At 55.8% G+C, this 25,586-nt stretch overlaps 16 protein-coding genes across 16 annotated transcripts; 4 read left to right on the top strand and 12 right to left on the bottom strand.

The window, feature by feature from the left end:
• Positions 1-48: 48 nt before the first annotated feature.
• Positions 49-2,909, top strand: K452DRAFT_325640 (uncharacterized protein; the record flags this gene model as incomplete). Its single annotated transcript, XM_033544793.1, has 4 exons — positions 49-216; positions 271-1,304; positions 1,376-1,744; positions 1,799-2,909. 4 exons carry the CDS (start codon positions 49-51, stop codon positions 2,907-2,909), a joined length of 2,682 nt encoding a protein of 893 aa, XP_033399407.1.
• A 1,150-nt stretch (positions 2,910-4,059) lies between these two features.
• Positions 4,060-4,764, bottom strand: K452DRAFT_161069 (uncharacterized protein). Its single transcript, XM_033535666.1, has one exon. The coding sequence runs from the start codon at positions 4,536-4,538 to the stop codon at positions 4,140-4,142; it is 399 nt and encodes a 132-aa protein (XP_033399406.1). The 5' UTR covers positions 4,539-4,764; the 3' UTR covers positions 4,060-4,139.
• Positions 4,765-5,204: 440 nt separating this feature from the next.
• K452DRAFT_204788 (uncharacterized protein) lies at positions 5,205-6,080 on the bottom strand (the record flags this gene model as incomplete). The annotated part of the gene is made up of 3 exons (XM_033536088.1): positions 5,205-5,523; positions 5,585-5,871; positions 5,937-6,080. Coding segments are annotated over 3 exons (750 nt in total), but the record flags the coding sequence as incomplete, so codon positions are not given.
• Positions 6,081-7,731: 1,651 nt separating this feature from the next.
• Positions 7,732-8,434, top strand: K452DRAFT_161008 (uncharacterized protein). Its single transcript, XM_033535665.1, has one exon. The coding sequence runs from the start codon at positions 7,824-7,826 to the stop codon at positions 8,175-8,177; it is 354 nt and encodes a 117-aa protein (XP_033399404.1). The 5' UTR covers positions 7,732-7,823; the 3' UTR covers positions 8,178-8,434.
• Positions 8,435-8,463: 29 nt separating this feature from the next.
• Positions 8,464-9,890, top strand: K452DRAFT_160966 (uncharacterized protein). The gene is made up of 2 exons (XM_033535663.1): positions 8,464-9,281; positions 9,444-9,890. The coding sequence occupies exons 1-2, from the start codon at positions 8,693-8,695 to the stop codon at positions 9,827-9,829; spliced, it is 975 nt and encodes a 324-aa protein (XP_033399403.1). The 5' UTR covers positions 8,464-8,692; the 3' UTR covers positions 9,830-9,890.
• On the bottom strand, positions 9,604-10,715 carry K452DRAFT_161006 (uncharacterized protein). The gene has a single exon (XM_033535664.1). It carries the CDS (start codon positions 10,557-10,559, stop codon positions 9,819-9,821), a length of 741 nt encoding a protein of 246 aa, XP_033399402.1. The 5' UTR covers positions 10,560-10,715; the 3' UTR covers positions 9,604-9,818.
• A 1,217-nt stretch (positions 10,716-11,932) lies between these two features.
• On the bottom strand, positions 11,933-12,100 carry K452DRAFT_195490 (uncharacterized protein; the record flags this gene model as incomplete). The annotated part of the gene is made up of 1 exon (XM_033535946.1): positions 11,933-12,100. A coding segment is annotated over one exon (168 nt), but the record flags the coding sequence as incomplete, so codon positions are not given.
• Positions 12,101-12,610: 510 nt separating this feature from the next.
• On the bottom strand, positions 12,611-13,495 carry K452DRAFT_285720 (uncharacterized protein). Its single transcript, XM_033540158.1, has one exon. It carries the CDS (start codon positions 12,996-12,998, stop codon positions 12,648-12,650), a length of 351 nt encoding a protein of 116 aa, XP_033399400.1. The 5' UTR covers positions 12,999-13,495; the 3' UTR covers positions 12,611-12,647.
• Positions 13,468-16,321, bottom strand: K452DRAFT_247009 (uncharacterized protein). The gene is made up of 2 exons (XM_033538040.1): positions 13,924-16,321; positions 13,468-13,858 (listed from the first exon to the last, which is right to left on the bottom strand). Exons 1-2 carry the CDS (start codon positions 16,203-16,205, stop codon positions 13,630-13,632), a joined length of 2,511 nt encoding a protein of 836 aa, XP_033399399.1. The 5' UTR covers positions 16,206-16,321; the 3' UTR covers positions 13,468-13,629.
• Positions 16,322-16,439: 118 nt separating this feature from the next.
• Positions 16,440-17,684, top strand: K452DRAFT_350134 (uncharacterized protein). Its single transcript, XM_033545636.1, has 5 exons — positions 16,440-16,601; positions 16,660-16,772; positions 16,837-16,847; positions 16,901-17,285; positions 17,338-17,684. Exons 1-5 carry the CDS (start codon positions 16,587-16,589, stop codon positions 17,585-17,587), a joined length of 774 nt encoding a protein of 257 aa, XP_033399398.1. The 5' UTR covers positions 16,440-16,586; the 3' UTR covers positions 17,588-17,684.
• On the bottom strand, positions 17,658-18,782 carry K452DRAFT_267981 (uncharacterized protein). Its single transcript, XM_033538870.1, has 3 exons — positions 18,692-18,782; positions 18,326-18,639; positions 17,658-18,222 (listed from the first exon to the last, which is right to left on the bottom strand). The coding sequence occupies exons 1-3, from the start codon at positions 18,727-18,729 to the stop codon at positions 17,825-17,827; spliced, it is 750 nt and encodes a 249-aa protein (XP_033399397.1). The 5' UTR covers positions 18,730-18,782; the 3' UTR covers positions 17,658-17,824.
• A 480-nt stretch (positions 18,783-19,262) lies between these two features.
• K452DRAFT_307072 (uncharacterized protein) lies at positions 19,263-20,190 on the bottom strand (the record flags this gene model as incomplete). Its single annotated transcript, XM_033543039.1, has 2 exons — positions 19,263-20,105; positions 20,155-20,190. The coding sequence occupies 2 exons, from the start codon at positions 20,188-20,190 to the stop codon at positions 19,263-19,265; spliced, it is 879 nt and encodes a 292-aa protein (XP_033399396.1).
• Positions 20,191-20,203: 13 nt separating this feature from the next.
• Positions 20,204-20,593, bottom strand: K452DRAFT_296680 (uncharacterized protein; the record flags this gene model as incomplete). Its single annotated transcript, XM_033541937.1, has 2 exons — positions 20,204-20,442; positions 20,509-20,593. The coding sequence occupies 2 exons, from the start codon at positions 20,591-20,593 to the stop codon at positions 20,204-20,206; spliced, it is 324 nt and encodes a 107-aa protein (XP_033399395.1).
• Positions 20,594-20,730: 137 nt separating this feature from the next.
• On the bottom strand, positions 20,731-22,685 carry K452DRAFT_285717 (uncharacterized protein). Its single transcript, XM_033540157.1, has one exon. The coding sequence runs from the start codon at positions 22,214-22,216 to the stop codon at positions 21,173-21,175; it is 1,044 nt and encodes a 347-aa protein (XP_033399394.1). The 5' UTR covers positions 22,217-22,685; the 3' UTR covers positions 20,731-21,172.
• A 273-nt stretch (positions 22,686-22,958) lies between these two features.
• Positions 22,959-23,499, bottom strand: K452DRAFT_160935 (uncharacterized protein). Its single transcript, XM_033535662.1, has one exon. It carries the CDS (start codon positions 23,423-23,425, stop codon positions 23,069-23,071), a length of 357 nt encoding a protein of 118 aa, XP_033399393.1. The 5' UTR covers positions 23,426-23,499; the 3' UTR covers positions 22,959-23,068.
• A 210-nt stretch (positions 23,500-23,709) lies between these two features.
• K452DRAFT_285716 (uncharacterized protein) lies at positions 23,710-25,214 on the bottom strand. The gene has a single exon (XM_033540156.1). It carries the CDS (start codon positions 25,052-25,054, stop codon positions 23,837-23,839), a length of 1,218 nt encoding a protein of 405 aa, XP_033399392.1. The 5' UTR covers positions 25,055-25,214; the 3' UTR covers positions 23,710-23,836.
• Positions 25,215-25,586: the final 372 nt, after the last annotated feature.

Genomic DNA, 25,586 nt, shown 5'->3' with positions numbered 1-25,586 from the left:
GGACAGTCCGGACTCCTCCTCTCCCGCCAAGTCGTAAAATGCGCATCAATGGAGTCCAGCTCGACGATCGCCTCGCATGAAGGCTCGCAGGGTGCGGGGTTGAAGAGCGCGAGCTCCAAAGTCCGGGCCAAGAGCAGGAAGAAGGACTTGGACGAGCAGGTCAAGCGCCGCTGTGTCAGTACCGCCTGCATTGCTTGCCGCCGCCGTAAATCAAAGGCAAGCCCCGCAGCACGCTGCCCGCTGTCCCCCAACACCCACTGACCCGCGCAGTGCGACGGCAACACTCCCGCCTGTGCCGCTTGCGCCTCCGTATACAACACCGAATGCGTCTACGACCCGGGCTCCGACCACCGCCGCAAGGGCGTCTACCGCAAGGACATTGAGGGCCTGCGCACCCGCGAACGCACCCTCCAGACCATCATCCAGGCCATTCTCAACTACCCCGAATCCGAAGTCCCCGCCCTGGTCCACCAGATCCGCACTTGCGAGAGCCTCGACACCGTCGCCGAGCAGATCCTGCTGCACGACCAAGAAAAGGAAGACGAGGATGAAGAGCCCGTCTCCGCCGCCGTCGATGTGCCCCAGGGCACTTTCGAGGGCAATCTGTCGGGCAAGATGGGCCAAATGCGGCTGGAAGACGGCTCGCAACGATACATTGGAGGCACGTCGAACCTGATATATCTGGGGCAAGGCTCCGACACTGAAGACGACTCGTTGTCGTCGGGGAGGTCCGATGCCTACCAACAGCTGGAAGACCCCGTCACCTCATGGACAACGGCCACCGACGACCCGGAGCTCGTCGTGCATCTCATGAACATGTATTTTACCTGGCATTACACCTTCTTCACAACCTTGTCGAGGCCCCTGTTCTGGAAGGACTTTCTACTCGGCAAACCCCCGTCAGACTCCGGAAGAAAATACTGCACGCCTCTACTTGTTAATGCCATGCTGGCTCTTGGCTGTCACTTCACGTCAATACCGGCCGCTCGAGCTAATCGGGACAATTCTGCCACCGCTGGAGACCACTTTTTCAAAGAGGCCAAGAGACTGATCATGGAGAACGACGAGCACGAGAAGCCGAAAATCACCACGGTTCAAGCATTGGCGTTGATGTCGGTCAGGGAAGCTGGTTGTGGGAGGGAAGCGAAGGGCTGGGTATACAGTGGAATGAGCTTCCGCATGGCTTGTGATTTGGGATTGAATCTGGATTCCTCTGGCCTCGCATCAGCCAAAGGCACAGGGCCCGATGACGACGAAGAAGATGCGCGCCGCATAACTTTCTGGGGATGTTTCCTCTTTGACAAGTAAGTGGTCCATTTTCCACCGGGACTGGTCCATCCCTATGTCATACAGGAGCTCCTACTAACCGACTCAGGTGCTGGTCAAATTACATGGGCCGTTTGCCGCAATTGCCTTCAAACATCATCACCGTGCCTAAATTCGAAGTGTTCCCCGTTGAAGATGCAGACACCTGGAGCGCGTATACCGATTCAGGATTCAATCAGGCCAATGCACAGCCATCTAGGACACGAGCAGTCTCGCGCCAGATTACTGCTCTCTGCGAGATCAGCAACGACTTGATGAATTCTTTTTACAACCCCACAAGCATGGATAAGACCAAAGGCAAGCAAGCCGAGCTCAAGAAACTGAGCGATCTCCACCAGAAGTTGGAAGCCTGGAGGCGAGAACTTCCGAAGGAGCTGGAGCCGCGGGAAGGCGGCTTACCGTCGATCTTGGTCATGCAGTAAGTTCGACTGTTTGGAGGTTTTGATGGCGGTTTTATTGACTTGAGCGCCAGCATGTTTTTCCAGCTCCTCTTCATTCATCTCTTCCGCCCTTTCCTGAAATACAACCAAGCCACCTCTCCGCTCCCAGCAAACGTCTCGCCACGCAAGCTTTGCACTCAAGCTGCCGGTTCGATATCCAAGCTCCTCCGTCTCTACAAGCGCTCCCACGGCCTGCGACAAATCTGCAACATCGCAGTATACATCGCCCATTCGGCATGTACCATTCATTTGCTGAACCTTCCCGAAAAGAATGCCCGTCGGGATATAATTCACGGTGTCAAGCACCTGGAGGAAATTGCAGAAGGCTGGCTCTGCGCCCGCCGCACGCTTTCCATTCTGTCCGTCCTCGCGCGCAAATGGAATGTGGAGCTGCCCGAAGAAGCTGCCACCGTCATCGCCCGCACCGACGACAAATTTGGCGCATACCACCGCGGCTCGCTTTCGCCGCGAAGCGCGGCCGGGACCACGCACCACCTTCATACACACCCCAATCCGCTTCCCCAGCTAATGCACAGCTATGGCTTCACCGAATCCGCGCACCGCAACACATCAAGTCTGAGCGGGTTGTCCGCTTTCCCCGCCGCGACAATGGCGTACGCACGGCGTGCCTCTGACACGCGCAGTCTGACACACCCACCCCAATCAGCAGCAGAGATACAACACGCACGAGCAACACGGCAAGCGGCGGCGGCGGTCAATACACCGACGGAGGCAGTCGCGACGCCAAACAGTATGACGAACAACGCGGTCGCAACGGCCGGCAGCTCGCCCAGCGACCTGTTTGGCGGCGTCGACGCGCTGCTGCGTGAGAGCCAAGACAACTGGTGGCTGCGGGACCAGTCGCAGCTCGCGCTCGGCTTCGACAACTGGGGCGGTCTCTGCGGCGAGGATCTCGCGTACATGGGCGGACAGGCTGCACAACAACAACAGCAGCAGCAACAGCGACAGGCTCAGGCGCAGGCTCAGCAGCAGGGTCAGCAGCAACGGCAGCCAACGACACCGGTCGCGGCGACATATGCTGGCGATGGGTTTGGCGGCGTAGGCGGGGCCACTGGCGGCCTTGACGGCGTGAGCGGGTACGGTGCCATGAATCTGTATAACGAGGATGAGTGGTATCAATGAGGAAGGTCGGGCTGCTGATCAGTCAGTTGGCTGGGTGACTGGCTAATCATTTAATTTGATGCGCCGCGCTGGTGTGCGCACATAAGAATCTCCACCGAGAGAGCCAAGATGAGGACAACTAAGAGGAGGAAGGATGAAAGAGGAAGAGGACATGGATTTGAAAGAAGAAAAGGAGGGAGGAATCAACAAAAGACGCAGGCCTCTGCGCATGTCCGCCCTGCACCATCACGTCATGTGCATGCAATGGTGGCACAAGGCGCCACAAGCCCTCGACCTTGAGCTTGCCGCGCTAGCACGGCATCGGGTCGGGAGGACGTCTCACCTGCCTGCTTGCTCGCCAGTCACGCACCGATCTGTTTGCTTGCCTGCCTGTTTGCCTGCTCACTCAGGCAAGCATCTAGACCCGTCGAGGGCGGTTGACAGGTTTGCCGACAAGCTCGTGTCGGTCTGTCACATTCTCTGTCATATCACTGCGGTGATGGTGGAGGTGGTGGTGCTACGTCAGTTCGAGTGTGCGGTACAGCGCGCTCCCTCTACTCAGCTCAGCTTATCGGTGGCTGGGTGGCTGGTTGACGGGCGCCGCTCTGTTGTCAGTCTCTCAGAGTTTGTCCGTCTGGCGGTGAATCACCGGACGCGACGTTGCCTATCCTTTTCTTACACGCAGCTGCCGGTTGGTCAGTCAGTCCGTCACTTTTTGGTTGAGTAAAAGGCCGCGCGCACATCCGGCTGATTGTCAGCTAGCGACCGACTCCTACGAGCGCGTACACGACCGCCGGATAAACGCGCAGATGGACGAGCGCGAGCGCCCTCACTACTGACTGCGCCTTGTTCGCGTCTTGTCTCGGGTGGCTGTTAGTTGCGCTCCTTGCTCAGCCGCCCACCGCGCCGGGCAACACGCAGAGGAAAGGTCAAGCGGGCCAGCCAGGGGATACAGGCACGCATAGAGACGGACGGACGGCGAAATGAGACACACTCTCTCTACTCAGGAACGGATGGATGGGATGGAAAGGAAAGGAAAAGTTTTTCGGGCTTGGTTTTTTTTTTTTTTTTTTTTCTTCCTTACACATCATAAAAAGGGTCGGCTAGCTAGGTAGCTAGGGGAAGTTGGATATGGATATCCACATCGACGTTGTTGATAGAAGCGAAGCGAAGCGCAGTGACGAAAAAAGCGTGTGGGTGCTGGCTGAATACCTATGGTAGTGGTAATGACTAGATGCCTAGATAGTTATGCTACAGTGCTATTGGCCAGTGCTTGTTAAGGCAGGGAGGTAAGAAGGTAGATATGATGGAAGGTATAAAGAATGAAATAATGTATAAATATGTATATGTATATGGATATCTACATATTGTAAGAAACAAAAAGAAAAGGTTGGGTGGCGAAGGCCGGGTATTATGACTAGGACTACTACTACTACTAAAAATGCGCTCGCAGGGTTGCGCCAAGGTAGGGTATGGTATGGCATGGTATGATATGGGTCGTTGCGACTGCTGCTGTTGCTGTCGTGTGGGGGTATGTATGGGGTATGTGCGTGCGTGTGTGTGTATGTTTGTACGAACGTGCATGCATGCATCCATCCGTATGTATGTATGTGATGCAGTCGTCGTCGTCGTCGTCGTCGTCGTCGGCATTGTTGTTCCTTCTTTCCATCAATCAGGCAGTCATTCGTGCGTCCTTGCGTCGTCTATCCCGCCCACTTGGGTGGCTGTTCTTTCCTCATTTCGCTCTCTTCCTTCCTCTCTCTCAGTTCTTCCTTCATCTTTTCCCATCCCTCCGGCACGCTAAGCAGCATCTTTCCAGGCTTGCTTGCGTGGCGCGGCTCGGCTTTCTCTGTCTGCTCGCGGCGGCGAAGGAGCGTGCTGGTTGTCGACAGTGTCTGTTTGTCTGTCTGTTTGGTTCTTTCTTTCTTTCTTCGCGGGATGGCGATGGTGGATGGTGCGTGCAGCGACGCGAGAAGGGGGCGGAGGAGGAGAAGCAGCGGAAGACGCTCGCTCTCGTCGGCGTAGGTGTCACTGCCCGGAGTGTGGGAGGAGTAGAAGGAGTGGGATTACGTGTTCGTGAAGCGTTGGCAAGCCCGGCGCGGCTTAAACGAGCTGGTTCTCGGACGTGGTGGCCGAGTTGCGTCTGGGCATGCGCAGGGCATCGCGCAAGGAGATATCATTGGGGTTACGGCTGATGTCGTCGACGTGCTCGGTGGTGCTAATAGGCTGCAGCTTGAGGCTCTTGTGCTTGCTCTCGAGCGAGTAGTCGCGGTCGAGGCGGTCGAAGCCGGCGCGGTCGTCGGCCTGGGCGTGGGCGCTGCTGAGCGCGCCCATGTTGATCTGCCGCAGCCGGTCCAGCGCCGTCTTGAAATCGTCGAGCACAATCGTGTCTGTCAGGCACTTGAACACAAACGACAGCTTCCAGAACGGGTTGATGCCGTCGGGCAGCGCGTGCGCCGAGAACACGTCCGTCACCGCCATGATGTCCACCACCATGAACCCGATGCTCAGCACCATGGCGATCAGCAGGATCGCAAACCGCGGCGACGTCCGCACCAGCGTCGAGAACGAGATGTCGTACCGCACCCGGATGTTGTAGACCAGGTTCAGTGTGGTGAAGATCCACCATGGGTCACTGTGGTGCCATGTCAGTGAATGTACTTTATTTGCTTCTAGCAGTGGGAAGTGGTGCTTACCGGAACAGAGCCTCGAGAGGCCGCGTCTTCAGGAAGATGTCGTTGACGTTGTTGAAGTAGGCAAAGTTGGCGTAGATTTCGAGGATCCAGTACGGCTGCACGATGATGACGGTGGCGATGTAGAAGATGCTGACTTTGCGGCTCAGGAAAGGCCGGCTCTTCATCCACGCAATGACGTTGTGTAGACTCCATGAGACGTTTAGGAAGATGGCGGTGCTGGAGAGATACCAGCCATATGCGGGTTCATGGGCAAAGATCCACGTGCCATGGAGAGTGCCGAAGATGAGCTGTTGGTTGGCGAGAGTTAGAACTGAGGGAGTACAAACAAAAGCACAAACAACTACAAACTGACCTCCATGAGAATGAGCTTGTGCAGCAGCACGCCGCGACGCATGTTGGCGACGGTGATGCAGGCCATGATGATCAACGAGCCGACCATGTAGCCCTGGGCCCAAGCTTCCAGGACCAGGCCATCGGGGTTGGTGGGTTTAGTTACGAGCTTGGGCTCGGGCTCGGAGCGGCGGCGGAAGAGGGCAAGGGCGGCAGCAGCAGCAGCGGCAGCAGGCGCCATGAGTGATGACTGATGAGAGGAGAAAACAACAAGGTAGTAAAAAGAGAGAGAATTCGAGGGGTAGGTATGTATGTATGCAAATGGCAAAACGAGCGAACGAGCGACAGCGGCACAGTCAAAGCAAGGCGGGGCATGATCTACCTTAAGCAACTCCCCTCCCCGCATCTCCACAGGAGAGCACATGGCGCGACTGGGGGAGAGTAAGAGGCGCCGTAACTAGGTCTTCCTCCGGACCTTCTCTGGGCGCAGTCGACCGTAGTCGCACCGCAAGGCCCAGAAGCCGTCAGCACCTCGTGGCTACTCAGGCGGGAAGACCCCTTAGCAAGCCGCCGCACTCGCACCCTGCGGCTGCGAAATCACGCCAGGCCTTTCCAGATGTTGGCAGACTTTAGCTAAATTGCACCGCAGCACCGACACCGTCGGCCCCGGTCCCCCCGCAATTCTCGGTTTCCCCCATGGGCAGAGCCTCGTCCTCTACATAAACCATTTGCTAATCCCGACAACGCCAGCAACGCCACCACGGAACATGCCTTCTCTCCTCTCTCTCTCTCTCTCTCTCTCCTCATCGAAATCCTTCGCTTCGTTTTTTTCGCACCTCGTGGCTACGCGAGCTTCCACTGTGGCACTTTTTTATCGGTCGCGCCTTCCGGCTTCCCGTAGTTTCAGGGGAGAAAGCCGTCGTGCCCGTCGCCACCGACCTACCTGGGACCTGTACCTACTGCCCACAAATCCCTCACGAGAGCCTTCTCCGCTTCTGGGCGCCACGGCAGCACAAGAAGCAACCCCGCCAGCTCATATGTGTGTCCCTCGGCCAAGAGCCCTCTCACACCCCCCCTTCTCCCCGCTCCGCCGGCCTGCTCGATCGAGCAAATGCTCCGCGCAGCGCCCTCTGCGGTTTGACTCGGGCTGCGGATAAATATATGTCACGGGCCCGCCGCAGTGGTACCAGGTCCGCCGGCGGCACCTGGGCCTAGATGCCTAAGACGCATAAAGGCAACTTCCCGTCGATGCCGTCGAACAGCTTGAACAGCTGATACTATGCTAGCTATTGAGTCAGGATTTTGAAGGAGTTTCGTCTCTGCCATCAAAGCCACCTTCAGCCATGATTCGCGCCACACAAGCTACCCTTTATCCTAGCGACGCTGCAATCTTGGCCGTTTGGATCAGGCTAGTTTCCGCTTAACTTTGAGTTGTTTAGCTGCCATCCTTGGCCCTTAACAAGGTGCGGTTGCCGACAGACCCGGCGCAGGGGAGCCGGCGGGTATCGTTCCTTCAGTCGAAGCACTGCTCAATAATGCCTCCGTCCCGCCTCGCCTCCTGTCCTAGGGCATCTTTATTCCCGTGGGGTCTTACGATTCCACGTAATGTGGATGCCAGTGCACAACAAACTTCGACCGACGAGAGGGGATTCCCAGAGTCGTTGACGGGATAACGCGTGTACGCGAGGTACCACGACGCTGACGCGGAAGTTTCCATGTGTGCCATGAGTCTTGTAGCCGTTTGGCGGGGAAAATATCGAAAAGTCAAGTGATTCGGCAGGAAGTGGCTGATACGTGATACGAAGATGAGAGAATGTAGCACGCCGCCCGTCAAATATAGACAGGCGAATGACTGCTGATGGGTATGGCGAGGGTGAAGAACATGATGTCTAAGATGCGGCACGAGTAGATGTCGAGGACGATCTGGGTGGTAGTGGTGGTGGTGCAAAGTGTAGTCGGGAAGTCGGGATCTGGGCTGGGCCGTGCTCGCGAGATATCTCTGATCTGGACGAGTACGTGTATCTCACTCAGCCTCACAGGGCACACATGTCGAGCTGAGCGCCGCGCAACCTTCCAGCTGTACCGTCCGGGATGCCACGGGATGCTTGTGCGCGCTGAAACATGGCGAGCACGTAGAATGTTTAAAGGAGAGTCAGGACCTTGCAACCCACAAATTGTTTGCAGCCACACGGCCAGATTTGGGAAGGGAACCTGGCGCAGCGCATCGGAAGCCTGGTATGATCTGCGTCGCAGCCGACGCTGATCAGACGTCGAGGGGGGACGCCTAGCTGGTGGTAGGCGAGTACAGACTTATATTTTGGCAGAAATGGAAGCCGTATTGATAGAAAAACAAGCTCCCCTACGGTGTTAGAAGGAAATATCTCGAGGAATGAATGCATGCTGTTGCAGAAACAAAAAAATAGTCACGCGACAGCAGCATGCACGCGCGCGAGCGGGCGGAAGGGGATCCGCCAAAAATGGGCTCCACCGGCCCTGACGTCTACCCCATAATTCCGATTCCATCACCATTACTAGTACAAGCACACTGAGACAGGGTCAACCTGAGCCCCCCGATTCCTCCCAACCAAAACAAAGCCACCACGCTCCGTCTCGTGCGCTCACATACCTCAAGCCATTCTTTCCCCGCCAAATCCAAGAGCCAAGCCAAGCCACCGATCCGTACCTACCTACCTGCCACACCACACCACCACCACCTTATCCTCCTCATCCTCCAACAACAACAACAACAACAACAACAACAACCTCAGACCTCCCGCCATGCCGCCGTCGCTACGCTCGCAGCGACGCCTCAAGGCCATGGGCCTGCTCGTCTTCCTCGCCGTGCTGACGACGCTGTACCTGACATCTGCCGCGCGGCAGACGCGCAATTCAGACTTCTACCAACGCACGCAGGGCGCGCTGGCGGCGCGCGAGCGGGCAGCCGTCGCCGCAGCCGAAGCCGAGCTCGAGGCCCAGGCCGCCGACTTCGATGTCGGCAAGCGGCTCAAGGCCGCCGAGGAAAAGGCCAAGAAGAGCGCCAACAACAAGGGCGACCGCATCCAGGAGGTTGTGGCCGCGGGCAAGGCTGAGAAGGAGAAGGAGCGTGTGGGCGACATGAAGAATGGTGGTGCGGCTACAAAGGACGATGCACCCGAACATGATGAGATCACTGGCGAGAAGAGCGTCGCGGGCCGCATCTCGCTGAAGGATTCCGCTAAGGACGACGGCGTTGCGAAGGTGGGCAAGGTGGGCGATAGCGTCAAGGGACATACCGCGGCGACACCCAGCAAGGCCGGCGAAGAGGAAAAGTCGGATGAGGACCGCGAAGTCGAACTCGAACTCAACGCTATCCTCAAGAAGAGCCCGAGTAAGTGCCGCCCGCATGTAGCATCATCAATTGCCCTTATCCGCCCCCACAACCGCCACCTCCCTTCATCTTGCACCCATGCATGCATCCTCCCAAATTTGCCATGATCCAGCCCCCACACAAACCTTAAACGCCACAGCTAACGCCTCACCATCACAACAGTCATCATCTTCTCCAAGTCGTACTGCCCCTACTCTGCGAAAGCGAAGCGCATCCTGCTGGAATCCTACGCCATCACGCCGCGCCCGTACGTCGTGGAGCTGGACCAGCACCCGCTGGGCGCCGGGCTGCAGGCCGCCCTGGCCAAGTCGACGGGCCGCGGCACCGTGCCCAACATCCTGATCAACGGGCGCAGCATCGGCGGCGGCGACGACGTCGAGTCGCTGCAGCTCAATGGCCGCCTGGCCGAGACGGTCCACAGCATGGGCGGCAAGCGCGTCACCGAGGTCAAGGAGGTCGACCCTAATGATGCTGCCGCTGCTGCCGCTGCTGCCGACAAGAAGGACAGCCTCAAGCGCCGCCGCGTTAAGCGCGTGCTCAATGCGTGAGCGCGCTTGTGCCTTTGTGCTTCTTTCTCTTCTTCGTCTTCTTTATTTGGATCCTCTTTTTTGGCTTGTGTCCCCTCCGAAGTTTTTGGTCTTGCGTCCTCCACGGCGCACAACTATCATATTCATCTTCTCCACGTAGACGGGACCAGTTGGTCTGGGATTGAACGTACGGCGTGGCCTCGAGCCCAGAGCTGCCGCGGCAAGGACACGACGCACGAAAAAGAAAAAAAGTCATCGGCATTCTTTCCTTTTCTTTTGCTTCTCTCACAAACTCCACTATCAATAATCCACAAGAAGCGTCTTGGACACCGGCGAACGGGATGGACGGACGGATGGATGGATGGATGGAAGAATGAATGGATGGGTGGTAGGACGGGCGTCTGCGTGCCGCGGTTGGTTGGGTCCGCCATCGTTTTGGCTGGCAAGTAATCATTCTATGCTTATATAAGAGGATAAGGGTTGGGAGGGGGGGTTCGCGGCCTGGTGGCACCAGAGTGTGGGACCCACGGGACGGGACGAACCGGGATCGGCGCGGAGGAAAGGTACGTACGGGGGTCTTTGCTCCTGGTCGAGGGGGAACGAACCTGTCGTGCTGCCACTGCCGCTGTTGCTGCCGCTGCTCCAATGGCTGAGCGAGCGAGCTGTCGTTGTGGCTACGCACGCACACGCATACACGCACACAAACCCGCACGCGCACACACACGCACACGGTCTTGCACGTCACGCGCATGGGGTAATGTTGATGTCGCTGGCGGTGACGTTGACGTTGACATTGGGTGGGTACGTAGACAGGCAGAGATAGTCCCTACCTTAGCTATCAAATACCCTGCAAGCAAGCAAGCAAGCAGGTCAAGGCGGACTCGACGTTGTTGTTGTTGTTGTTGTTGTTGTTGGGCCTTACGTACCTACCTACCTAGGCAGTACCTAGTACCTACATACATGCAAATCGATGACGGAAACCAGCACCAGCAGCAGTTAACATCTTCCATGCAATGACAATGGCAATGACAAGGGCAATGACGCACGGTTGAGTCTTGATAAGATGAGATGGAGCTGTGTATGGGGATTCCCGCATATATTATGCTGTATGTATGTGAGTAGCCCTGAGAATGCTGTTTTGCTGCTTTACTGTTTTACTGTGCTGTGCTGTACACAGCAGTGCGAGAAGAGACCAAACGAACGAGACAAGACACTTTCGACAGCCAGGCTCTGTGTGTGTGTGTGTGTGTGTGTGTGTTTGAGTAGGTAGGTAGGTAGGTAGGTAGGTACCTAGGAATAGGGACTAGCTAACTAAGTAGCTAGGTAAGTAAGTGAGTAAATAAGAGTAAAAATTATGTGGTGTGGTGACTTCTCGAAAAAGTAGAAGAGGAAGAAAAAAAAAAAGAGGTATCATTCGGTAATCAGACAACCAACCAGACAACCAGCCAACTATGAAGTTGAAGTTGATGGGAAAAAAAGAAAAAGAAAAAAGAAAAAGAGAAAAAGGAAAGGAAAGCCCACAATAGGAGTAGGTATGTAGGTACCAATCGACCAATCACCAGCAAGCAAGCAAGCAAGGTTAAAAATGCCAGGACCCAGCGCGAGCTCTCAACCGCAGAGCATGAGCATAAGCATAAGCATAAGCATAAGCATAGAAAGAAGCCGATTTCTTCTCAGTCAGCCCAGCCCAATACAGTCCAGTCAGTGACTCAAGAGCAGGATGCCGCCCTCCCACTCAACTCCCTATCCCGTCCCATCCCGTCCCGTCCCTTCCGCAGTCCAAATTCCGCGCGCTCACGCCGCACGCACGCATGCACACTCGCTTTCCCTCTCCCCACACTCCCTCCCCTTTTTCTCACCCTCCCCGTGGTCGTAGTCGTGATATAGGGACTCGTCGTATGCACCGCTGGCGCGCTACTTCTTGATCCAGCCCTGTAAGACAGACAGATACGCAAAGTCAGCCACCACGCCTCTGAGCGCACGCAAAAAGAGAAAAGAAAAAGAAGAAAAAGAAAAGGCCGCGATCGACACCAACCAGCTAGCAAGCCCAGCCAGCCGCTCACGCGCAAACCCAACCCAACCACACCCACAGAAAAGCAAGCAATCAAGCAAACAGAGACTCACCTTCTCCTTCATCTTCTCCCAGTACCCCTTATCCCTATCATGGCCATCCAGATGCGCGTCCCGCGAGCTCGGCGTGCTATAAATGCTGCCACTGCGCTTCTGGAACCTGCTGGGGGGGACCTTGCTGGCGTCCCACTCCTTGCTATTGCGGCGATCACGGGTAGGCGAGCCGCCGACGCCGACGCCGACGCCGACGCCGTCGTCGTGGTGCTGGTCGTGGTCGTGGTCGTGCTGGTAGTCGTCGTCGAGCACGCCGCCGCTGTTGTCGTCGTGGTGCAGCCCCCCGAGGGCGAGCGCGTTGCTGCCCGGCAGCTTGCTGAGCTTGGGCGCGCCGAACGGGTCGTCGTCGGCGGTGCGGTGCGCGGCGAAGGGGTCGTTGGTGCTGGTGGGGGAGGCTGTGGTGCCGGGGTGGTTGAGGCCTGTGCGGAGGGAGGGGTGTGAGGTTAGTGTGAATTGTGGTGGAGTTGGTGGGGGTGAGGGGAGTGAGGTGAAGTGACGTCGTTTTGGTATGTCAATCGGTCAGCACGCACCGCCAGCAGCAGCCGTCGTGTTGGATGCCATGGTCGTCGTCGTTGCTGTAAGTGTTGTATGTAGTAGAGTAGAGTAGTTGTGTAGTTGTAGTCGATCGAGGTCAAAGTGGGTGGTCGTTCGTCGGGTCAAGAAGAGTCAAGAGCTGTTGAGTAACAGCCAAGAGGCAACAAAGAAAAGCAAAAGCTTAAGGTAGTGTAGTGGGAGGAGGAACGAGAGAGAGAGAGTGTGTGTGGCCTATATAAGCCAAGCAGGCAGTCAAACCAAAGGCCGCACCGCCTCCGCGCCTGCCGACGTCGACGTCAGTTCGCCATTCCCTTTTCCCACTGAGCACAACCACCACCCGCACACCCCTCTTACTTACCTCGTCCTCCGCCAAGCCGTGTCCGGCAGACAAGCTCCGCTTGCTGTGCGACGCAATTACGTCTTCCTGCCCCTTGGCGCTGCACGCTGCCCTGCTGCGCAAAGTGCAGAATAGAAAAGCAGGCTGTCTGCGTGGTGCTGCGCCCTCAGCCACGGCATGCTGCCTCTGCCCCATGATTCGGTGGCGCTCCGCCGTCACAAGTCCCTTCTTTCGCTAAATCGTGGATGCGGGGAAACCGGATGCGGGTGACCTGCTAGCCTAGCCTAGACGAATGGGAGTCCGCGGCAAACCTTAACTCGACTCTCAGCTGATTGCGCCCCGTTGCCCTTCACGACCCGCTCGACATTGTTGGAGTGTAAGCTTTCTTTTTTTTTGTTCGTGTTTTTTCTTTTCTGCTTGGTGTTTACAACGCGCTACACATTCCACGGCCTCAACAAACATGTTCGGCCGTCCCTCCACCGCCTTGCCTACCAAAGCCCAACGCGTCTCGAATAGATGGAAAAGAAAAGGAGGCAAGCAACAAAAGAAAGGAGATTCAGAGATCATCTGTCGCCTAACTGCTGATGGGAGATCGGTTTCCGGGTCCCCCTCACGCAATCTTAGTCATCGCCCACCCAACGCCGGTTGTATGCAGTTTGAGAAGAAAAAAAAAAAAAAAAAAGAAACAAAAAGCCGTCTTGACGAGCATGACGCTAAACGCGAACCCAACCGAGTCGGAGAAGAAACAAGCAGTGAATAAGACAAAGAAAAATGAAGAAGTAGAAGAAGGAGCTGACTCAGCCAATTGTATGTGCCTGATGCAAAACTACAAATCGTCGATGTCGACGTCGATGGCATCGGGGTTTGCTGGAGGAGCATCGGCGCCCTTCTTGACTCCCTCCGGTCCCGCGCTGGCTGGAACGAAGCCCTCGGGAGCTCGGGCTTGGCGTTCGAGTTCGGCCATGGCATCGGCCTTTCCTTGCTCGTCGAGGGCCTCGCCGTTTGGTGCCTGGCTGCGGGCAAGGGCTTGGGAAGCGATGTAGTTGACGTCGGTGCTGCGGGAACTGTCAGTTTTTTCTGCTTATGGACGGCGATGAGAAAGTTTTCGTTCAAGACATACTTGTACTGGGACTGGACGCTTCTCTTGATGCGGAGCGTCTCCTTGAAAGTGTCCTCGTTTCCGTGCTGCACTTCGAAGCTTTCCCATTTCTGCCAGAAATCCGGGCTCGTTCTCGGGTCGCAGAACTGGCTGGCATGGCCGTAGATGGCCCTTGCACGGTCGATTTCGCCCAACCGTCTCTCCATCTCGGCGAACTTGAGGCACATATCCTTGGCCTCGTTGTCTGGCAGCGCAGAAATGGCGCGCTCGTAAATAGGCCGCGTGGAGGTGAGTCCAAAGTTCGAGGCGGACTTGGTGATGTAAAAGTTGAACATCTCCATCCTGTCCTCGTCCGCAACTGCGCGAGTGGCACGCTCGTAGATGCGCATGGCGTGACGGGCAAGCCCGCGCTCTTCCTCCAGCGAACCGTACATGAGGTACAAAACTTTTGCAAACTTGGGTGGGCAGTCTTCGATCGACTGCTCGAAGAGGTCGCGCAGCCTCTCAATACTGATCTTACGATCAACAGCCTTGGTGAGGTACAGATTCCACAACTCAAAAGCCACAGGGTAGCTGAAGAGGTCAAGACCGCGCTCATACACCTTAAACGACTCCTCAAAGTACTGGTTTTCCTCGAGAAGGTTGGCATAGTTGACGACGGTCTGGGGAGTGGCAATCCGCAACTCAAAAATGCGTTCGTAAACTTTCTTGGTTTCCTCAAGCGAACTGACACTCTCAACCAAGTCAACGTAGAAGCTCCACAGCTTCCAGCTCTTGTGCACTCGTTGCTGCGGCGACAGACTTTCATCAAAGTAGTCAACAGTCGACCGCTTGGGCGCTTGGGTAGCCTTTGCCATGATGTCCACGGCGCGGTCAAACTCCTCGTTACGAAGCTCCATCTCCGCCCACTCACACCACGTCTCGGCGAGTTCGGCAACTGATTTGTAAGGGACCTTAACAGCCTTTTCCATAATGATCCGTGCGTTCTGCAGCTCACCGGCCTGCTCGTAAAACTTGGCGTAGTTCGTCCAGAGCTCGTGGAACCTGCCCGTAGCCCTCTTTGGATTGATGGCGGCAATAGCGTCGGTGTACGTTTTGACGATCTCTTTCTTGTTGTCTCCCCACAGACCGACGCGCTTTTCCCATTCGGCGACGTTGTTCGGGTTCTGTCGGAGCAGCACATCATTAACGAGGAAAGGCCGACGATCCATGAGTTGTTCAAACCGCTCCATCCGAATGTCGAGGTCTAAGTCTGCGTCTTCGTCAACCTTGCCCTTCTCAGTCCGCTGAGTTGCCTCGTCCATCTTAATGCCAATCAGCGCCTCCTCTGCCTCCGCGTACGCGTCGAAAACAATGGAGAAATCACGAACGGTCATCACGGTGGTAATGCCCTCTTCGAAGACGTCCCGCGCCCTTTCATAATCGCCCTTGTTGATCCAGTAACGCGCAAGACCAACCCAAAGAATGCCTCTCTGGTCCGAAAATTTAGCGATGCCGCTCCGGATGATCTTCTCCACGTCGATCCCAACATCATCTCCCGTGTTAATTTCTTTCGCGTGATCAATCAGGAGCTCGACCATTTCCGTCCAGAATTGGAAGGGCCCTTTTGCTTCCTTGCTCTTGAACTTGGGGTTGTTGAGAATTTCCATGTACTTCTTGACGGCCTCGGTGTATTGCCGCATGTCGACCAGAAGAGCAATGAAGTCTTCCATGTGTTCTGGGTGAATTTGCATGTATCTTCTCCAGATTTTGACGGCGGTGTCTCCGGATGCCGACGTCGCGAATGGCTTGTACAGCGCCCAAATCCGGTTGTGTTGAGTGATGGGCAGAGCGCGCAGAGCCCTGTCAAACGTCCGGCGGGTCGTCGTGACCAGAGGCTGCTGCATCAGCAATTCGAGGTACATCTCCCAGATCCGAGGCATCTTGTTGAGGAGGACCAGCGCGCGCTCGAACAGGGCGTTAACCTTGACATAATGCGCCTGGAACTTTGCGGGATTTTTGCCCTTCAAGTGCTTGGTCCTGAGATCCAGGTACATCTTCCACAGCTTGTAGGAGCGCGGCAGAGTGGTGCAGGCGCGCTCGAGGACGAAGGCCTGCTCGAGCAGGGTGCCGTGCTGACGCTTGAAGGCGGCATACTCGAGCCAGGGCTTGACGGAGCCCGGATTGCGGATGATGTCCTGCTCGTAGATGACGTCGCTGTCCCCGATCAGGTAGAGGTGCGACGACATGGTCGGGGTGATGCGCTTGGTCGTCTTGGTGAGGGTCGCGGCGTCGTCCGACGTCCGCAGGAGCTCTCCAGGCATCGCTCTTCCGGGCGTTGCTGGCCTGCGCAAAGGCCGAGGAGGCTGGAGTGGGCGTGGGCGATTCTTATGGGAGAGGGCGTGGGTCGCGCGCAGTGCGTTGGTCGCGGTGGAGCGGGACTCGCATTGAGTCCGTCTGAAGATGTTTCGCGATTGGAAGCTTCAACTAGCGCCGCGCTCGCTTAGACTTGCTGGCTTGCAGCCCGACGACGTAGCTGGCCAGCAACAACATTGGGAGGCTTTCCCATCCATACGTTCCCTTCTCTCCCACCCCTCCCCCAGCCTTTCAGCTTCAGCTCGCCCTCCCCTCCGTTTGTTCAGGGGCCCCTCGAACCCTTTAACGCCACTCAATCCTAAACGTTCGCCACACGCCAATAGCCCGTCATGTCGGGTGCGGGGGTACGCTCGAGCAACTTCTATTGATAGCTCGGCCGATAAAGCTAATAGGAGGCCACAGGCTCGCGAGTCCGTCTTCCCGACGCGACAGGTCTTGGGCCAGATGAAGAGCAAGCTCAAGGGTGCCCAGACCGGCCATGACTTGCTCAAGCGCAAGAGTGAAGCCCTGACAAAGTGCGCCTGACCGCCCTCTCTCTCTCCTCTTACTATTATTGTCCATGCTCATCTTTCTGTCCAGGCGTTTCCGAGGTACGACGACAAATTTCCACATGACACAGACCACCCCGCTGAATGATTGATAGAGATCACCCGCCGCATCGATGAGGCCAAGCGTAAGATGGGCCGGGTCATGCAGATCGCCGCCTTCTCGCTCGCCGAGGTCACCTACGCCGCCGGCGGAGACATAAGCTACCAGATCCAAGAGTCGGCCAAGAATGCAAAGTTCCGCGTGCGCACCAAGCAGGAGAACGTCTCGGGTGTCTTCCTGCCGCAGTTCGAGAGTTTCACCGTAGAGGGCGCCAATGACTTTGGCATGACTGGTCTGGGTAGAGGTGGACAGCAGGTCCAGAGATGCAGAGAGACGTATGCGCGGGCTGTCGAGACTCTTGTGGAACTTGCCAGTCTGCAGACGGCCTTCGTCATCTTGGACGAGGTCATCAAGGTTGTCAACCGGAGAGTCAACGCCATGTGAGTCGGATCCACGCAGCGTGCGCTAAACACACAGCTAACAGCCTCGCAGCGAGCATGTCATCATCCCCCGCACTGAGAACACTATCAAGTACATCAACTCGGAGCTTGATGAGCTCGACAGAGAGGAGTTCTACAGGCTGAAGAAAGTTTCGGGCAAGAAGGAACGCGACGCCGCTGAAGCCGAAAAGGAGAGGAAAAGTAAAAAAGAACAAGACGAGCCGGCGGCGGCCCAGGTGGCGGAGGAGACCGAGACCAAGGACATGCTGGGCGACCAGGACAACGAAGATGTCATCTTCTAAGTCCACATGTATCAACCTGTTATAATATGTTTACACGCACGCTTGAACATACTCTGTAGACTGCACGACTCACTGCTTTGAATGAAATCTGCTTCATAAACTGTCGCGCAGCCGCTGCAATAACATGCGCGACACTAACATATTTTCAATGCACCATTGGCCATTGCCACCTCCGCGCCAAAACGCCTGACCCACCTCTATGAAAGCCGAATTCGTCTCAGCTACTCCGTAGCTAACTTACTGTCTCTGGTAAGTGACCTTCATAGGCTTGCCCTCCTCGCCAAGCGGCATTCCGCCTAGCTTCTCCTTCGCGCTTATAGCACCAGTATCCGCCTCGTACTCGACGAATGCAATACCCTTTCTGCCCGGCACAACACGGACTTCCCTGAAGCCCTCGAAACGGCTGAAGATAGCCGTAAGAGCCTCGACGTCGTACCCGTCGGGCAGGTTCTGCACGAACAGCGTCTTGTTCGGCGGCAGGTATTCGTCGGGGATGACGGCCGCAGCACCACCCGTGGACTTGAGACCCGCGCCTCTGACCTTTGCGGCGGGACGAGCCGCAGCCTCGGGCGCAGCGACGGCAGGGCGCTTGAGGTTCTTCTGCGCGGCTTGCTCCTCGAGCGCCTTCTTCCTGTCTGTGTCATGATTAACGCAAAGTTCCCGTATACATGCCTTACGTTTGGAAGAGAAGCCACTGGAACCATCCAATCCCGCAGTGCAATGGGATTTGAGATGTACCTTTCTCGGCGAGACGGTGCCTCTTGTGTGCCTCGAATTCCTCCTCCGAAGCCTCGCGCTTCACCGTCGCGTCGCTCTTGGTCCTGGCGTAATCTAGCGTCATCGGCTTGTCGAACAGGTCGAAGCCCTGGACTTCCTCGATCGCTTTCGTCGCCGACTCAACGTCGTCGAAGACAATGAAAGCCTGACCCTTCGCCTTCAGGTTCTTGGCCGCCCGGATGTCGATAATGTTGCCATATTCGCTGAAAATTTCCTCCAGAGCTTCCTTGAGCTGGTCGATCTTGATGCGCTCCTCGAGGTTCTTGACGTAGACACTGCTTGAAGTGTCAGCAACATGAAAAAAGCTGCGCGGAGCATCGAACAGACGTGTTGTTGGGAGGGGTTTGCGCTGAAGCCGCTGCCATTTTGTTATACTTATGGGTTTCGCTGGTATTGCTGGTATCTCCGGTTGCGCTTGAAGATTCACGGTTGTGAAGCTTTCGGGAAGCGCAATGCCCTGACAGGCGCGCGCACGATTTGCCGAGAATTCTCCATGGCTAGGGTAAGTTCTGCCAATGAATGTTGATATGGTTGTCGAAAAGTCAGTATCTCGCAAGACAGAAATAAATGCGAAAAAGAGGCAAGTTCATATGGAAGGTTCTTGCCCATTTCACTTCACTATGTGGCTTCCCGCACAAAATGTGAAGGAGCAAACGGAATCAACAGGCTGCAATCATCGTTATTTCATTCTTTTTGCTACCACACTTCCTAAGCTATATGAATTGTAGACATTTCTTCCCGCACTATATGTACTGTGTGTCCCTAATGTGAGCTCTGAAGATCAGCGAAGGTTAATGTGTCGGTAGAGGAATTGTAGACGACAATAAGTTGTCTATGAGACTGCCCCAAAGGGCCTGAGAATTAAATGTAGCATATTCATCGCTCTGAATAGTAGGTGTCAAGGCTCTACGTGGTGAATCCGGCGCAAGGGTTCTGCTACTGGCAAAATCATTAGGTAGTGTTTTACTGCTTGAAAAGTTGTAGTGGGCATTGGCCTCTGTGTCAGCAACCATATTGTTATCTTGGACCTTGTGTCGGCAACCAAATTGTCATCTTGGACGTGGCTATCCTTTAGACCCGGTTCAGGAGTTTGGCTGCTGGTGCTATCCGAGCCATCCGAAGGTGAATCCATGGTCGAAAGGTTATCCTCGTCGATCAGGTAGTCTGCTTCGCTTTGCTGCTCGAGACCATGCCCGTCAGGGCCACCGGGACCATCAAGGCCGTCATTCCCATCAAGATCCTGATCAGGGTCACTGTCCCCATTAAGTCCTTCATCTCCATCAAGAGCATCAAGACCACCAACCCCATGAAAACTTTCAGGACTACCACTCCCATCAAGTCCATCGAAATCATCGGAATCGAGGTCGTATAGGTTTTCGAGACCAATGTCGTCGCTCAGCTTCATTTTGACAAACTCTTTGACCTCTAATCTGGTCATTTCTGGGGCAAATGTAGCCTTGTCGACCACCCTGTATATCTCATCTAAGACTTGCTGGAGAATGTCTTGCTCGCTTCGATTAGGTAGATTTGTATCCCTAACGCAGCATGCATTTGTACTACTTGGCCTACCTCGAGGGCGCTTGTCGGGTTTTTCGGGTTCCGGTTGGGTATTTGACGGGGTTTTTGCCAGCAGTTCGTCGTCCAGGGAGTTGTCTTGCGGGTGGACTTTTTGGTTATACAAGGGCTTCGTCTTCTGTACGTGCGCGGACTGACGAGTTTTCGAAGTCTCAGATCTCTGATACTAAACAGCAGTTAAAACCGTCATTATCTGCTTAGCTGTTCGAACTTACGGGTGTATGTGCTATTATCGTCACTTGTGTCTTCATCTTCACTCGTGTCTTATTCGCCCATGTAGTCCTCTTCACTGCTGGTGTCCTGGACAATGCGCCTAAGAAAACCTCCTTTCGCCGCCATTTTCGGCCTTGTGACCACATCCATGGGGTGAAATTTCTTGGAATAATTAGGCCTAGAGCTACGATCTCTGAGCGATCTCGCCGACCCGGCAGCAGTGTTGGATGGAAGAATGTTTGTCTCTGGGGCAAGACCACGCAGCGGTCCTTTCAGCCTCCGTTTCTTCGCTGTCTGTGACGTGGGTTAACATGATGGTCCGATCAATTGACTGAAGCGAAGTCAACTAGATGTACTTGCCTGGCCGTTATCAATCGTGTCCTCGATCTCATCCTCTGAATCAACAACTATGCGTCTTCGTGATCGCTTCGGCGGCGGCATGGTTGATGTCGCGGCAGGTTGGAGACAGTTGAGGGCCAACGGAAGAAAGAGGCAGGCCGCGCGAGGAAGTACCAAAGATCGAAGCTCAAGGATGGCAGGAGCAGGCCAATGTGTAGGTAGGAGCGGTGTGTGGTTCTTCCAAAGAAGGCAGCCACGACTGGCACCCAAGAAAAACGTAGACAGTCAGCTTCAGGTAGCAAGCGTTTACGCACCATACAGATCTAGCTGCACCCCGATTGACCGATACCGACTGCAATTGAACATTTCAAAGAGGCTTCAGATTTCGTCGAACGAGCGATTACAAGTATGTACCAAAGAGCGCACCAGCACAGTGAATCACATGCTTATGCGGCTTGTAACAGTGAACACTAGGTAGGTTGCATGGACAAGAGACTCATAACAAAATAACGCCGCCCATAGAAATTTGACGGACACCCTGATCAGATGGAGGGATATCCTAAAAACATTGGTGATTGGATATCGTGCGAAGAAAAGCGACTGGCCCGCTCAAAACGCAACAGAAAACAGAAAGCTGTGCTGACCCTTAGCATGTCGGCATTCTCGCCGCGGCGCAGAACATTAGACACGAGACGTCAGGCGCAGCCGTGGCAAAGTTGGCATAACAAAGTCATCATCGCTGCCGTCCACATCAACCTCGATGTGGTCTATTTTGGGAGCGCTGGATACCGTTGCTGGGAATAGCTTCGAGTCGTCCGTTGCTGGAAGGAGCTTCGAGTCGGTGTCCATGGTCGACGAGCTGTTGCGATCGGCGGGTTGTGATTTCCGCCTCTCCTCGCGTTGCCTGGCCTTCTCAGCTGCTTTCTCAGCTTTCTCTTTCTGCTTGGCGGCTTCTTGTTCGGCTAGCTTAGAAACTTCCTCGAATGCCTTGCGCGCGCCATCAACTTCCGTTCGGCAGTCGCCATCACGCAGCACTTGATGTGCGCCACGCTCACAGAGGCTTTGCGCATTCTCCAATGCCTTATCTGCGGTATCGAAAGCTTCCGATCCGCCGTCGAGGCCACCTGGACCCCCCATTCCTCGCGTCGTACGGAAAGCTCCGATGCCGACTCGCGGCCTGTATCCGATCTTAGAGAGAACGGGGTCAAAGTCGTCGTCATCCTCATTGTCGTCCGGACCGGTCTCGGCCGTCATGGCCTCCATACGAGCGGCCATCTTGCCTTTCCGCAACAGGTTCCTGCCCGTGCCAATGTTCCGCACCAGGTTCTCGAACGCCTTTTGCACTTCGCTGTCGTAGTATACGACAATCATGGTCCGCGTCCGGTATTTCGTAACAGCCGACTGTTTGGAAATGACGGAGGCAGTCTTGCGTTTCCGGTTGGCCTGCGCCAACCTTGTGGCTTGATTGGGGATCTCGGACGTTTCATTGCTGGCATTTGGTAGGGCGTTTGGTGAGGCATAGTCGCCCGTCTCTTGCTCGAGGAAGTTCTCCTTTCCAGGCTTCAAAGACTCCGTCGACCCCGACTTCCTGATCTTCTGCACGACAGGGACCTTCTCGACCTCGTCCTGCTTATCCTCAATCCTCTTCCTCACATGTGCCAAAGACTCGATCCAGGAGGGTATGTTGTCGCAGAGATAGGTGAAGCACTTCTCAGAGTCGGACATGGTAGTAGTAGGTAGGTGCGGGATTTATGCGGGACGGGAGGAAATGGGGCCGGGACGGATCGACGCGGCGGACGCGACGGGAAGGATTACGGAGAAGCGTTGGCGCCCGACGAGGGGACAGGCGGACAGTAGCAGGAAGCGTGGAGGGTCAATGGCGGGTGGTCGAAGTCGCGAAGGGCGCAGAAGGTGGAGGGAGGGTTGGAGATGTTTTGCGCAGCGGCGGAGCGGAGGTGTCGTCTCTTCAGAGGAGGATAATTGTGGAGGCCGTCGGAACGTGATCCTGGACGGGATGCAGCAGGGGTGGAGGTGGAGGGCCCAGAGGCGATCTGCTCGCCGGACCGGGGACTGGCGTGTTGTTGCGCAATGAGGGATGCGCGAAGACCAAAAGCTCACTGGCAGCGACGTGGACTCGGGCTCGGGCTCACGGCGCGCAGAGAGACGCGACGGATGGAGAAGCGAAGGCATCGGCAGCGGCGCGAAGCGCAGGAGGGAGGGAGGGTTCCGGGGATCACATTGTTCAAAGCCCCACGTCGACAGGGTTGGACGCGGTGCAGAATGCTGACATGCAACGGTTGACGGCGCGGGAAGACAGGGCAAGCAAGGCGCTCCCCTCCCTCTCTCCGCGGAGCCATGACAAATCCAACCTCCTCTCTGTGCCTCTCTGTGCTTCCTCTGTGCCTCCTCTGTGCCTCCTCTCTTTCGTGCGGCACTGTCGGCGGCCCATCAACTCTGCTTTCGGCCACGATGCGGAGCTCGCGGAAGAACCACAGCTTTGGAAACGCATTTGCTGGCAGTGCCGCCTCACGCGATGCGCTTTTTTACCTAGCTTTTCTTGCTGCTGTTGTCCTTCCATCATCCTGCCAGACGCCGACCACGACAAGAAACAAACCAATAATCAATAAATAAATCAATAAATAAATAGGTAGGTACAGTAGTAGTAGCCACGATCTCCCGCGGCCGAACGGCAAGCCGCAAGCCATCTCCAACGGCCGCTAAAGCTACGGGCCGCGTGATGGGATTATGGCCCCCCGTGCAGCTTGCATTCGTGCGCTGGCCTTTTCTCGAGCTCAAAAGAGCAAGCGACCCATCTGAAACCCCCCCTGCCCCCGGTGTCGCGACGACGCTTATCAAGGCTGGCGGCAGGGCGGTGAGGGTCGCCGCGCGTGTGATGCTGGGTTCATGCACGAGTCGGCCAAAGGACTTGAGCATGCGTGATGCACCAGGTCCAGGTTCTCTCTACCTATCCTGTCGCACAAGCTTGGGCCCCGAATGTCCGAGTAAGTGAGCATTTGCCCTTTTCGGCCCGCCCAATATTTGACGCTTGAGCTTCACGTGCTGCCGACAGGGGGGGCTGCTGCTACCCCTCTGCATTGACAGCAAACCTGGATTTCGGTCACCTGCCTGCGTCTCTCGGCCTCGAATCCGTGATACACGGCCTGCCGCGGCCCGCCCATACGGCTGCAAACATTCGTTTCACCCTGCTGCTATAGCCTTCACGATCGGCGCAATCGACAATTGGCGTTTGCTACTATTCATTTTGATGTTCTTATGATCGCATGTGGCATGCGACTATGACTACACCATTCATATTTCCGCCGGAATTGGAAGAGCAGGCAAGGCCTACGGCCACAGCTCCTCGGCCTTCCAATCGGCCGTCTCTGGCACAAACGTGTACAGCTGCCGCCGCGCCTTGGCGGGGTCGCTGATGTCCGTCTGCTCCACCTGCTCCGGCTTGATGATCACCACCCGGAAATTCTTGCGCGCGATTGGGTCGTTCAGATCCTTGACCTGCGTGCCCAGCTCGAGGTTCTTGTCGTCGTAGGCTTCGTTTACTGGCCGACCGGGAGGAGGGGCGCGGAAAGTACCTGCGAAGCGAGGGCCAGTGTTAGTGACGTTATACGACATCCCCAAACTACCGTGACACGCAGTAACTACAACGGGGGCGAGAAATCCTGGTTGGCGGCAAAGTTGGGGAGCGTCTGAAGCACGCGTGGCTACTGGGATTTCACAGCGCCCCGTATATGCTGTGGGAGCTCGAGTGCTCTTGGCCTGACGGCATGACGCAGCCATCAAAACCTTCCAATTCCATGGCCCATGACCGTTTCCCTTGCGTGCCGGATACGCGTCCTGGTTGAAATAGCAAGCGATGTGAACGAAATAGCTGGTATATCCATGGTTGAATGCCGCTAAAGCTGCAATGGATGCAGGCAAAGGGGGCAAAACAGTGTCAAACAAATTGTCTTGATACTCACCTCTCAATCCTGGAGAGTTGTTCCCAAAGTGTCCAGTCAACTCCTTTGCCCAGCTCCACTCCCCTTCCTTGCCCGGCTGCACGACTCTCATCCTGCTGCCCACCTCGCTCTTGACCGTTCGGACGCCCGAGCTCTCTCCACCGTCTTCAATATCGGGACCGACCACGTAGGCCTCACCCTTGACACGCCACTGCGTGCCAGTTGCCTTCACCCACCAGACCGCCTCAACCGGTCCGCCTCCGCCGGAGCCCTGGCACTGCTCATTGGTCTCCGCATGACCTGAGCTCGAGGCAAATACTTGAGGGACTTTGAGCATACGGACGTCCGTGGTAAACGTGGGCATTTCGCTTTCAAAAACGCGCTCGTTCATGGGCGCCTCGTTGTGCTTGTTTTCCGGCAGCTCTGCCCAGAAGCTACGGAAGATGCAGTAGCGTGCCCGGGGAACGTATGGCACAGGTGAGCCCTTTGGAGCTTGTGCAAGTGATGAGAAGACGAATTCGGGTGATTCCATCTTGTTGATGTGCTCGAGGAATGTCGCCTTCCATGGCGCGGGCGCCTTCGCTGCGCTGCCGACAGTGGTGGACATGGTGCGCAGAAGGCTGGTGAGACGGGAATTGATGCGTGAAGAAATGGTTGCTGGTTTCTTAATGACTTTTAGGACAAGCAGGTAAGGATCTCAAGAGCGGAGTGATAAAGTTGGAGAGTGATGAGGTTGTGAACTAAATGGATGACGAGATGTGGTGACTTCATCGATGTCATGGAGTGGATGCGGTACGGCGGGCCATAGACGCATATAGATGATGAACCTCCGAGGCTTGCCTCGATTCGAACGCCGGACGCTCACGCTTGCGGGCATTAGATCAATTATTTGTTCGTGCATGCTGTCCCATACTCATGGTGCTCTCAAAACAGCCCGGTCTTTGTATTCGTATTTCGTGGGAGACCGTTCATTCACGTAGCTTCAGGATAAGCTTTAAGCAGGTACACAAGCTATTGATTTTAGGTACTGTCAACCAGAATTCAAGTAACTATTCAGAATCAATGGCATCACAAAGTGCACTCAAATACCTAAACCCAGACCCGGAAATTGAGGCACTTGTCTGGTCTTCGACAACTGA

Source organism: Aplosporella prunicola, assembly GCF_010093885.1.
Source record: "Aplosporella prunicola CBS 121167 unplaced genomic scaffold K452scaffold_8, whole genome shotgun sequence".
Lineage (NCBI taxonomy): Eukaryota > Fungi > Ascomycota > Dothideomycetes > Botryosphaeriales > Aplosporellaceae > Aplosporella > Aplosporella prunicola.
The sequence above is the reverse complement of the archived record's forward strand: the minus strand, read 5'-3'. Positions and strand labels throughout refer to the sequence as shown.

Coding starts and splice junctions, on each gene's coding strand:
- K452DRAFT_161069 (XM_033535666.1), bottom strand. CDS start 4,538: ATGCCGACGACGACGACGACGACGACGACGACTGCATCACATACATAC.
- K452DRAFT_161008 (XM_033535665.1), top strand. CDS start 7,824: ATGTCGAGGACGATCTGGGTGGTAGTGGTGGTGGTGCAAAGTGTAGTC.
- K452DRAFT_160966 (XM_033535663.1), top strand. CDS start 8,693: ATGCCGCCGTCGCTACGCTCGCAGCGACGCCTCAAGGCCATGGGCCTG. Junction 9,282..9,443: donor TATCCTCAAGAAGAGCCCGA/GTAAGTGCCGCC, acceptor CCATCACAACAG/TCATCATCTTCTCCAAGTCG.
- K452DRAFT_161006 (XM_033535664.1), bottom strand. CDS start 10,559: ATGCGCGTGACGTGCAAGACCGTGTGCGTGTGTGTGCGCGTGCGGGTT.
- K452DRAFT_285720 (XM_033540158.1), bottom strand. CDS start 12,998: ATGGGGCAGAGGCAGCATGCCGTGGCTGAGGGCGCAGCACCACGCAGA.
- K452DRAFT_247009 (XM_033538040.1), bottom strand. CDS start 16,205: ATGCCTGGAGAGCTCCTGCGGACGTCGGACGACGCCGCGACCCTCACC. Junction 13,859..13,923: donor AGCGTCCAGTCCCAGTACAA/GTATGTCTTGAA, acceptor CAGTTCCCGCAG/CACCGACGTCAACTACATCG.
- K452DRAFT_350134 (XM_033545636.1), top strand. Junction 17,286..17,337: donor AACCGGAGAGTCAACGCCAT/GTGAGTCGGATC, acceptor ACAGCCTCGCAG/CGAGCATGTCATCATCCCCC.
- K452DRAFT_267981 (XM_033538870.1), bottom strand. CDS start 18,729: ATGGCAGCGGCTTCAGCGCAAACCCCTCCCAACAACAC. Junction 18,640..18,691: donor CAAACCCCTCCCAACAACAC/GTCTGTTCGATG, acceptor CACTTCAAGCAG/TGTCTACGTCAAGAACCTCG. Junction 18,223..18,325: donor GCACCGTCTCGCCGAGAAAG/GTACATCTCAAA, acceptor ATCATGACACAG/ACAGGAAGAAGGCGCTCGAG.
- K452DRAFT_285717 (XM_033540157.1), bottom strand. CDS start 22,216: ATGTCCGACTCTGAGAAGTGCTTCACCTATCTCTGCGACAACATACCC.
- K452DRAFT_160935 (XM_033535662.1), bottom strand. CDS start 23,425: ATGCTCAAGTCCTTTGGCCGACTCGTGCATGAACCCAGCATCACACGC.
- K452DRAFT_285716 (XM_033540156.1), bottom strand. CDS start 25,054: ATGTCCACCACTGTCGGCAGCGCAGCGAAGGCGCCCGCGCCATGGAAG.